The sequence below is a fragment of the Oncorhynchus tshawytscha genome, linkage group LG29 (genome assembly GCF_018296145.1).
Source record: "Oncorhynchus tshawytscha isolate Ot180627B linkage group LG29, Otsh_v2.0, whole genome shotgun sequence".
Lineage (NCBI taxonomy): Eukaryota > Metazoa > Chordata > Actinopteri > Salmoniformes > Salmonidae > Oncorhynchus > Oncorhynchus tshawytscha.
Window position 1 is genome coordinate 24,369,713 of NC_056457.1, and position 12,050 is coordinate 24,381,762.

At 46.5% G+C, this 12,050-nt stretch overlaps 1 protein-coding gene across 1 annotated transcript in view; it reads left to right on the plus strand.

Annotated features, from left to right (window-relative positions):
* The window catches only part of LOC112252982 (brother of CDO), a 50,064-nt gene that overhangs the window by 19,276 nt on the left and 18,738 nt on the right, over positions 1 to 12,050 (plus strand). Inside the window, exons 2-3 of the mRNA XM_042308766.1 lie at positions 6,608 to 6,730; positions 6,936 to 7,217. Of these exons, the coding sequence (XP_042164700.1) occupies positions 6,625 to 6,730; positions 6,936 to 7,217 (388 nt within the window). The 5' untranslated portion in view covers positions 6,608 to 6,624. The remainder of the gene's footprint in view (positions 1 to 6,607; positions 6,731 to 6,935; positions 7,218 to 12,050) is intronic.

Sequence of the window (12,050 nt, forward strand, 5' to 3'; positions counted from 1 at the left end):
CGACACAGACTGCAAACTATGTAAAGGTGTCTGTTGTATTTATTTGCAGATCATACATCATTTCAGATTTTTGAAATTGATCAAATCTAAAATGTAGTACAAAGGCATTTTAGAAGCATTGCCTCTAAATCTAATACCGGACACTCATTCATCACGCAGTCTTCTAAACTCAACTCCATTTAATTCCAAGATGTTTATATTTATTTTTGATTATACTGTTGTAATGCTTTTTGTGACGTGGATCATAATTATAGTTAGTCTATCAGGTTGCGTTATCCTCGTAATGTTACGTGGAAAATACAACTAATGGGACGCAGAATTAAATGTTTTTCACACTCGCACAAATGCGAACAGTTATTTTTCATACTTGCATTTCATTTCTTTCACTAGCAAATGCGAGTGAACTGCTGACACATTAGAGCCCACTGAATGTCCATCTTATGTTCGCTAACGTTCGCTTGAACCAATGTGTTTACCTTTCCACAACACACAGAGTCCATGTGTTAACTTACAGCTGAAAGTCTGCAAACTCAGCATCACAACAAACAGGAGGGACAGACACGAGGAAGCTACGTTGAATAATGATGTATTCATCTCCATGTCCGTTGACACAAACTCCGTCCATGTCTGTGTGTTGCAACTGGAGAATCGGGTTGTTAGATTGACTCACTGGATACTTTTTGTCTTCTTCATGTATTTAATATAAAATACCAGGCCTTTTTCCTTTCTGCGTACTTTTAACTCGGATCTCGTACCTGTGTACATGGACAGGGAATTGCGTACTTGGTACACAAAATGAGTGCATGATGGCAGGTCTGCATACACGTATATGCCCATAGTACTGATGCAACATCCAAGACTCATAAGTACTGCTTGCCATCTACATCTCTCACATAAGAGCAAACAACATACTCATACACCTATACTCACTCATACACTCCACACACATATTACATACCCGACCCGACCCATACCCACAAGTCAGTTTATTAGGTACACCACCCTGTTCACAAAAAATGGTTTGCTCCTACAGACAGTGAGTCACGTGGCCGTGGCTCGCAATATAGAGCAGGGAGACAGGCAAAAAGGCATTCAGTTACTGTTGGATTGGACATTAGAATGGGCAAAATGAGTGACCAAATCAACTTTGAGCGTGGTATGATCGTCGGTGCCAGGTGCCCCGGTTCCAGTATAAACTGCCGGCCTCCTGGGGTTCACCGAGAATGGAGTGACAAACAACAATCACCCAGTCAGAGGCAGTCCTGTGGGCGAAAACAGCTGGTTTATGATAGAGGTCGAAGGAGACAGGCTGGCCACAAACAGGTGGAAACAGCTGGTTTATGATAGAGGTCGAAGGAGACAGGCTGGCCACAAACAGGTGAAAACAGCTGGTTTATGATAGAGGTCGAAGGAGACAGGCTGGCCACAAACAGGTGGAAACAGCTGGTTTATGATAGAGGTCGAAGGAGACAGGCTGGCCACAAACAGGTGGAAACAGCTGGTTTATGATAGAGGTCGAAGGAGACAGGCTGGCCACAAACAGGTGAAAACAGCTGGTTTATGATAGAGGTCGAAGGAGACAGGCTGGCCACAAACAGGTGGAAACAGCTGGTTTATGATAGAGGTCGAAGGAGACAGGCTGGCCACAAACAGGTGGAAACAGCTGGTTTATGATAGAGGTCGAAGGAGACAGGCTGGCCACAAACAGGTGGAAACAGCTGGTTTATGATAGAGGTCGAAGGAGACAGGCTGGCCACAAACAGGTGGAAACAGCTGGTTTATTGAGAATGATGAGACAAACAAAAAACATCCAGTCAGTCCTGTGGGCAAAAACAGCTTATTGACGAGAGGTAGAAGGAGAATGGCAAGAATCGGACAAGCTAACAGGTGGGCCACAAACAGGTGGAAACAGCTGGTTTATGATAGAGGTCGAAGGAGAATGGCAAGAATCGGACAAGCTAACAGGTGGGCCACAAACAGGTGGAAACAGCTGGTTTATGATAGAGGTAGAAGGAGAATGGCAAGAATCGGACAAGAATGGCAAGAATCGGACAAGATAACAGGTGGGCCACAAACAGGTGGAAACAGCTGGTTTATGATAGAGGTAGAAGGAGAATGGCAAGAATCGGACAAGCTAACAGGTGGGCCACAAACAGGTGGAAACAGCTGGTTTTGATGATAGAAGGTAGAAGGAGAATGGCAAGAATCGAGACAAGCTAACAGGTGGGCCACAAACAGGTGGAAACAGCTGGTTTATGATAGAGGTAGAAGGAGAATGGCAAGAATCGGACAAGCTAACAGGTGGGCCACAAACAGGCAAATAACGGAGCAGTACAACAGTGGTGTTCAGAACGGCATCTCAGAACTCACAACTCGCCGGTCCTTGTCACAGGTGGGCTACTACAGCAGTCGACTACACCAGGTTCCACCCCTTTCAACTAAAAACAAGAAGAAGTGACTCCAGTGGGCACAAGATCAATAAAACTGGACAATTGAGGAGTGGAAAAACATTGCCTTGTCCGACGAATCCTGGTTCCTGTTGCGTCATGCTGAGTCAGGATTTGGCGTAAGCAACATGGATCCTGCCTGGTGTCAACGGTACAGGCTGGTGGTGGTGGGGGAATGTTTTCCTGGCACACGTTAGTTCCCTTGATATCAATTGAGCAACGTTTCCATGCTCCGAAGAATTCAGGCTGTTCTGGAAGCAAAGGGGGGTCTGACCCGGTACTAGATGGGTGTATGTAATAAACTATTATACACAAACGACCCCAACACACCTCTGGAGCGCAGACATCTGGAGCTTATAAGATACACACAGGAGTTTACCAACATACTGACAGATTTACCAAGCTTTGAACTGGGAGCAAAAAATTATAGTTACTATCAGGATATTTTTATTGACGATGTATCATTTTGACAATATCCAAGTCTTATTTTTACACTAGTTGACTGTACCTGCACCAAAACAAAGTATTTTTCTTTCATAGCTTGTTCTCCATCTTCTATTTAAATAGGGAGACAATTAGTTTTCATCACTTTTATTTCCATGACTGATTAAAGCTTGTTTTCTCGTGACTCTCTCTTGTCCGTCTGCAGAAGACATGGTGAACAATATGTTTGGGACATCAAATCACAATAAAATCACAGTTTGCAATACATATAGAATCGTGAGAATCGAAATACATATCATATCGGCGCGTAAGTATTGTGAGGTTCCTGGCTATTCCTAGCCCTAATTTCTTCCTGAGGTTAACTCCAGGCTATTTGCAACAGACTCTTATTCTTCTGTCCTAAATCAGAGGACCTGTCTGTGTGTGTGTCTCTGGTCTTCATCAGCCTCCCTCTGCTCTGGGATACAGAGGAGGAGAGAGAGAGGACAGGAAAGAAAAGAAGAAGGCTTCATTAGTCTCTCTCTCTCTCTGCTTTCTCTCCCTCTCTCTCTCTCTCTCTCTCTCTTGCTGTGCCCTCTCTCTCTCTCTCTCTCTCTCTCTCTCTTGCTGTGCCCTTTTCTCCTCTCTCTCTCTTGCTGTGCCCTCTCTCTCTCTCTCTCTCTCTCTTGCTGTGCCCTCTCTCTCTCTCTCTCTCTCTCTCTCTTGCTGTGCCCTTTCTCCCTCTCTCTCTCTCTCTCTCTCTCTCCCTCTCTCTTGCTGTGCCCTTTCTCCCTCTCTCTCTCTCTCTCTCTCTCTCTCTCTTGTTGTGCCCTTCCCCCCCCTCTCTCTCTCTCTCTCTCTCTCTCTCTCTCTCTCTCTCTCTCTTGTTGTGCCCTTTCTCCCCCTCTCTCTCTCTCTCTCTCTCTCTCTTGCTGTGCCCTTTCCCTCTCTCTCTCTCTCTCTCTCTCTCTCTTGTTGTGCCATTTCTCCCCCTCTCTCTCTCTCTCTCTCTCTCTCTCTCTTGTTGTGCCCTTTCTCCCCCTCTCTCTCCCTCTCTCTCTCTCTTGCTGTGCCCTTTCTCTCTCTCTCTCTCTCTCTCTCTTGTTGTGCCCTTTCTCCCCCTCTCTCTCTCTCTCTCTCTCTCTCTTGCTGTGCCCTTTCTCCCTGGATGGATGGATGGAAAAAGTGGTGTTGAGGCCAGCTTGTCACCCTGAGGCATGGTATCTGCTAAGCAAATACAGTCTGTTCTGATGAATGGATATTGAAGAGCAAGAGCCAGAGAGGAGGCTGCTTTTAGGCAGGGATGATGTTGGAGAGAGATACTCATGGAAGAAGAAGAGTGTTTTTAAACCATGATGAATCATGTGAAACCATGTGAATGTGGTTGTTAGTCTGCAGTGAAAATGTTTTTGTCTGTGTGTGTGGGTCTTACAATTTTGCTTGTTTGTTTTTTGAGGATTCGTAGCTCTCCTCATTGGGACCCACAGGTGGTTGGTTCCCTAGATGAGAGAGGGGTGTGTGTCACTTTCTTTCCCCTGTGTGTGTGTGTGTGTGTGTGTGTGTGTGTGTGTGTGTGTGTGTGTGTGTGTGTGTGTGTGTGTGTGTGTGTGTGTGTGTGTGTGTGTGTGTGTGTGTGTGTGTGTGTGTGTGTGTGTGTGTGTGTGTGTGTGTGTGTGTGTGTGAGAGCTAAATACATGTTCCAGTATGTTCAGACAGAGCTCATGTGATCCAGCCCATGTAGATGGAAAGGGGGTCAGGGTTCTGGGTCAGGAGTCAGGGTCAGGGTTTTGGGTCAGGAGTCAGGGTTTTGGGTCAGTGTTTTGGGTCAGGAGTCAGGGTTCTGGGTCAGAAGAGTCAGGGTTCTGGGTCAGGAGTCAGGGTTCTGGGTCAGGAGTCAGGGTTTTGGGTCAGGAGTCAGGGTTCTAGGTCAGGAGTCAGGGTTCTGGGTCAGGAGTCAGGGTTCTGGGTCAGGAGTCAGGGTTCTAGGTCAGGAGTCAGGGTTCTAGGTCAGGAGTCAGGGTTTTGGGTCAGGGTTCTGGGTGGAGAGTTTTAGTTTATACTTTATGGAAGTTGTTTATTAATAGTGGACAACTATCTATTAGCAGCTGTTTTGCTTAGAATCCTGTGCCCACCAACCAAAGAAAATGGTTTCACTAAAGTGCCATTGGAATATAATTATGTTGCGGCGTAATATTTTCCACTCTCTCTGTCCTGCTTTCCCCCTGCGTGCGTGCACACGAGTGTGTGTGTGAGTGTGTGTGAGTGTGTTTGCTACTCTGTGTTTTTGGTCGTTAGGCTCTGTCACTAAAGCCTGAAGCTTCATCAATCATTCCCTTGCAACGATAGGATCAGGGCCAGCTTGTGTGTGTGTGCTTGTGTGTGTGTTTGCTTGTGTGTGTGCTTGTGTGTGTTTGTGTGCGAGAGTGTTAATGTGTTTATGTATTCTTGCATGTATGAGTATGCAGTGTGTATGAGCCTGTGTAGTACCATGTGTTTGTTTATGTATGAGGATGTGTGTGTTCGCATGCTAGTGTGTATGTAGGCCTGTGTGAGAGAGAGAGAGAGAGAGAGAGAGAGAGAGAGAGAGAGAGAGAGAGAGAGAGAGAGAGAGAGAGAGAGAGAGAGACACAGAGAGAGAGAGAGAGAGACAGAGAGACACAGAGAGAGAGAGAGAGAGAGAGAGAGACAGAGAGACAGAGAGACACAGAGAGAGAGAGAGAGACAGAGAGAGAGACAGAGAGAGAGAGAGAGAGAGAGAGAGATTTTCTCAGTGAGCTGTGGACCACCCTCCTTATCCTGATGGGAGGTTGTTAGTTTAACCTGACAGGGAAGAATTTGGGAAACTTGGCAGAGCGACAAGGCAGAGAGAAAAGCTCCCCGCTCTGCATTAACTGTTAATAGACTGACCATTACCGACCCCCTCTGTCATTCTCTCTTGCTCTCTGGCCTTATTTCTCCCTCTATCTTACACACACACACACACACACACACACACACACACACACACACACACACACACACACACACACACACACACACACACACACACACACACACACACACACACACACACACACACACACACACACACACACACACTGCTGCAATACTAGTATCCCCCTTTCCCCTCCCTGTCCTCCCTGTATTCAGTTGTTCTTTGTGTGGTGAATACAGGCTCTCTGTCCCCTTCCTGCTCCCCCATACCCTCTACCTGTATCAGTTACACCTGAGTGGGGGAGAGTCGGGTTAACCCCCGCAGAATGAGGGCGCCTCTTTGATGAAGGGGCTGAAAGGGGGATGAGTGGTGAGGGGGTCAGTGCTGGCATGGGGGCTGACAGAAAAGAGAGGTTTTGTTTGTGTCTGGGCTGGAGTTGTGTTCCTGAGCGCTGTGAGCAGGACCTTCACCTGGGCTCTACCTTTCAGTGGGGTGTGTATATGTGTGTGTTTCCGCTGTGTGTGTATATGGTGTGTGGCTGGTGTATGTATATGTACCTGTATGTGGAGGTTTGTTTATGGCTTTGCCATGGGATTTGTCAGTGGTTTGAGTGGTTGTTGGTTTAGTGGCAGAATAAAATAAGGTGTGTGTGCGTGAGAGAGAGAGTGTGTGTGTGAGAGTGTGTGTGTATTTGAGTGTGTGTGTGCCCATTTGTGATTCAGTGGATTCACACTGTTTGTTTTGAGTGTCGTAAATCTGTGTATGACCATCTGACCTCTCCCTCTCTCTCTCCCTCCACCAGGGGGTAGTGTATGGAAGATGTCTGGAACATTAGACTGGACTCCGTGGATGAGAAAGCGACGGGCACGAGTGCTGTGTGCTCTGAGTGCAGTGCTGCTGTGCTGCCTACAGGGCGGCGCCACTGGTGAGTAGAGCACTGGTCATGTGATGTCACAACATCTCAACAGTGAAACAGGGATAGTTAGAGAGATACTAACATCAGAAGTAAGGATTCAATACCATGTAGGTAGATGGAGAATAGGATGACTTCACACAGTTTAAATAGGTGTACGGCAGTGTCTCTCATCTCTCTCTCTCATCCCTCGTCCTCTCTCATCCCTTTCTATCAGAGGAAGTACCCGTGTTCACAGAGGAGCCTCTGTCGGTGGTCCAGAAGCTAGGGGGAAGTGTGGTTCTGAGGTGCAGCACCCAACCCCCCTCAGCCAACATCAGCTGGCGGCTAAACGGCCGCGAGCTGGTTGCCGGGGCTGTTGGGGAACTGGGGGTGGTACTGGAGCCTGGCACTCTGCTCATCCCCGCCCTCACTAACCTCACCCTGGGCAGGTACCAGTGTGTGGCCAGCACCAACGCAGGGGCCCTGGTCAGTGTGCCGGCCAATGTCATCGCTGCCAGTGAGTTGTTGTTCATGCATTTAACATCCAAACACATTGGCACAGAAATAAAGTATCACCCGATGTCACGTTTGTCGTAATAATGGTCGGACCAAGGCGCAGCGTGCGTAGAGTTCCACATGTTTAATAAATGAAACTCACCAAAACAATACAGAACAAACTAAATGTGAAGTCAATGCAGTGCTCACAGGCACTACACAAAAACAAGATCCCACAAATCCCCAGTGGGAAAAGGCTGCCTAAATATGATCCCCAATCAGAGACTGATAAACAGCTGCCTCTGATTGGGAACCATACCATGCCAACATAGATATACAATGGCCTAGATTACCCACCCTAGTCACACCCCGACCTAACCAACATAGAGAATAAAAGGCTCTCTATGGTCAGGGCATGACACCCGATGTGTAGGTTTCACCATAGTGTGAGTATTTGTGCTAATTTTCAACACTCTCCCTACATTGGCTTTAAATATATATACAAATCCTTATGCCAAGTTATTTGAATGTGGGAAAACACTGTATCCGACTGAACATACTGTTGTACAAAAACTGGTCATAAAAAAACTCAATCTGTTTTTAAAGTGTAGCTGTTGGTTAACCAGTAGACTGTTGGCAAGGGCAGAGAAGAGGACTGTAGTGTAACGGGACTCCATCGTGTGGATGCTAAATAGACTGCTAGAGAAGTTAACCAAACAGCTACCTGGACACTCTGCATTGACCCCCCTTTGCTCTGCTACTGCTTATTATCTCTCCTATTACCCCTATCTATGTGTACATATCTACCTCAATTCGTACCCCTTCGTACCCCTCCACATATATATCCAAGATATCGTTACTCATTGTGGATTTATTCCTTGTGCTATCATTTTTCTATTATTTCTCTCTGCATTATTGGGAAGGGCCCGTGAAGTAAACATTTCACTGTTGGTCTACACCTGTTGTTCACGGCGCATGTTCCAAATAAAAGATGTGATTTGATGGAGTAGTGAACAATAAGCGTGTGTAGTGGTAGTGTGTATCACTCTCGGGGACAGAGAGGAACTGAGAGGGGTTCTGCCTGGAGAATGTGACCCTGAAGCCTGGTGGTGGGGCCTGGCCAGGGGAGGGGACTGGGGTTGCTGTGAATGGGGCCCTGCCAGGGGAGGGGACCATGGGGTCACTGTGAATGGGACCTCCTCCCTGACTCTCAGCTCTTCTCCCCACGACACCACATTCCTGTGACGCAGGAGTTATGGTCCTGTAATTGGGGAGAGGGCTGCTTTTCTTGTGAGGGGAAGATAAGGATGTGTGTGTGTGTGTGTGTGTGTGTGTGTGTGTGTGTGTGTGTGTGTGTGTGTGTGTGTGTGTGTGTGTGTGTGTGTGTGTGTGTGTGTGTGTGTGTGTGTGTGTGAGAGAGAGAGAGAGAGAGAGAGAGAGAGACAAAAACGAGTCACAACTCCTGCAGCTCTGTCGCAAGCTATGTATGTACATAGTCAATGGTAGGCTTTCATCTCTTGGCAGTAGTACTGTAGACTACTTTATCACTGATCTCATGCTCTAAATGGAAGGAAAGTAGTGTGTAAAACTACCAAAAACAGGTAGTAGGTAGGCAGAGAGAGAGAATGTTTAGTGAGGTTGTCTTGGGCCTGTGTGAGGTTGTGTTTTAGGCCTGTGTGAGGTTGTCTTAGGCCTGTGTGAGGTTGTGTGTTAGGCCTGTGTGAGGTTGTGTGTTATGCCTGTGTGAGGTTGTGTGTTAGGCCTGTGTGAGGTTATGTGTTAGGCCTGTGTGACTGTGTGTGTAGTTTTTATAGAGTGGGTGTGTAGTGTTTTCATATAGTGTGTGAGCTGAGAAACAGGAGGTGTTTTTAAGCCAGATGAGACAGGGTCCCCTCACAAGATGAGAGGTGATGTCACAGTCTCCAGTCTCCCTCTCTCTACCTCACATTCTTTCTCTCTCTCTTCTATTGTCTTTCTCTCTTCACCCTCTCATTCTCTCTCTTCCCCCTCTCATTCTCTCTCTTCCCCCCTCTCATTCTCTCTTCACCCTCTCATTCTCTCTCTTCCCCCTCTCATTCTCTCTCTTCCCCCTCTCATTCTCTCTCTTCCCCCTCTCATTCTCTCTCTTCCCCCCTCTCATTCTCTCTCTTCCCCCCTCTCATTCTCTTTCACTCCTCACGTTCTCTCTTTCCCTCTGTTACTTTCTTTTCTCTCTCACTCCTGCTGATCGTTGGATGTCAGGAGTGAATGTCTCTGTGTGTATCAGTCAGTAGGTGTCAGGAGTGAGTGTCTGTGTGTATCAGTCAGTAGGTGTCAGGAGTGAGTGTCTTTGTGTGTATCAGTCAGTAGGTGTCAGGAGTGAGTGTCTCTGTGTGTATCAGTCAGTAGGTGTCAGGAGTGAGTGTCTCTGTGTGTATCAGTCAGTAGGTGTCAGGAGTGAGTGTCTCTGTGTGTATCAGTCAGTAGGTGTCAGGAGTGAGTGTCTTTGTGTGTATCAGTCAGTAGGTGTCAGGAGTGAGTGTCTCTGTGTGTATTAGTCAGTAGGTGTCAGGAGTGAGTGTCTCTGTGTGTATCAGTCAGTAGGTGTCAGGAGTGAGTGTCTCTGTGTGTATCAGTCAGTAGGTGTCAGGAGTGAGTGTCTTTGTGTGTATCAGTCAGTAGGTGTCAGGAGTGAGTGTCTCTGTGTGTATCAGTCAGTAGGTGTCAGGAGTGAGTGTCTGTGTGTATCAGTCAGTAGGTGTCAGGAGTGAGTGTCTCTGTGTGTATTAGTCAGTAGGTGTCAGGAGTGAGTGTCTCTGTGTGTATTAGTCAGTAGGTGTCAGGAGTGAGTGTCTCTGTGTGTATTAGTCAGTAGGTGTCAGGAGTGAGTGTCTCTGTGTGTATTAGTCAGTAGGTGTCAGGAGTGAGTGTCTCTGTGTGTATTAGTCAGTAGGTGTCAGGAGTGAGTGTCTCTGTGTGTATCAGTCAGTAGGTGTCAGGAGTGAGTGTCTCTGTGTGTATTAGTCAGTAGGTGTCAGGAGTGAGTGTCTCTGTGTGTATCAGTCAGTAGGTGTCAGGAGTGAGTGTCTGTGTGTATCAGTCAGTAGGTGTCAGGAGTGAGTGTCTCTGTGTGTATCAGTCAGTAGGTGTCAGGAGTGAGTGTCTCTGTGTGTATCAGTCAGTAGGTGTCAGGAGTGAGTGTCTCTGTGTGTATTAGTCAGTAGGTGTCAGGAGTGAGTGTCTCTGTGTGTATTAGTCAGTAGGTGTTTATGTGTAACTTCATGCTCAAACTTCCTCCATGCAGCATTAGATGTAATTGATAAATGTACACTGAATGTACAAAACATTATGAACACCTGCTCTTTCCATGACATAGACTGACCAGGTGAATCTAGGTGAATGCTATGAACCCTGCCCCCCCCCCTTCCCCGCCCCCTCCCTGCTATCTAACTCCGAAGAATCTTTCTGAGCCCTCTCCTCTCTGGGACCAAGCTGTTTTCACATTATTTAAAACTTCCTGCTTGACTACCTTTGTAGACAACCAACACCCCCCTAACAGACAGACAGACGGGACAGGCCCCAAGAACACAGAGTATGGGTCTATACAATACACACTGTGAAGTACATGATAACAAAAACACACTGGTAAAAACATGTATACATCAACGTCATGAATGTCTGTAGCAGTAACACACACACACACACACACACACACACACACACACACACACACACACACACACACACACACACACACACACACACACACACACAGAGAGAGTGTTCCTACTGCCCCCTCCCTCTGCACATAAAGATGTTGGATGCAGAGTCTGTCTTTAAGTATTTAGAGGTCAGAGTCCAGCTCCACTTTATAAATACCATCAATCCTGCTAGTCCAGCATCCCACTCACACAGGGACAGCAGCACACATACACACGCAAGCAGGAACATACAGACTAGCATATATGCGCAGGAGGGGTACTTACATAAAGACACATGCACACACCCATTCATGTAGTTCAGCCCTTGAGCTGGTCTTGTCTATTAATGTTGTGTATTATGTAATGTTTAATGTTCTGTGTAGACCCCAGGAAGAGTATTATGAGTATTAAGAGTATTACACACATACACCACACACACACACACACACTCACACATACTCCATACACCACACACACCACACACACTCACACATACTCTATACACACATACACCACACACACTCACACATACTCTATACACACATACTCTATACACACATACACCACACACACTCACACATACTCTATACACACATACACCATACACACATACACCATACACACATACTCTATACACACATACACCATACACACATACACTATACACACATACACCATACACACATACACCATACACACATACACCATACACACATACTCTATACACACATACACCACACACACTCACACATACTCTATACACACATACACCATACACACATACTCTATACACACATACACCACACACACTCACACATACTCTATACACACATACACCATACACACATACTCTATACACACATACACCACACACACACTCACACATACACCATACACACATACTCTATACACACACTCACACATACACCATACACACATACTCTATACACACATACACCATACACACACTCACACATACTCTATACACACATACACCATACACACATACTCTATACACACATACACCATACACACATACACCGTACACACACACACACCTACTCTATACACACACTCACACCTACTCCATACACACATACACCATACACACATACACCATACACACCTACTCTATACACACATACACTATACACACATACACCATACACACACTC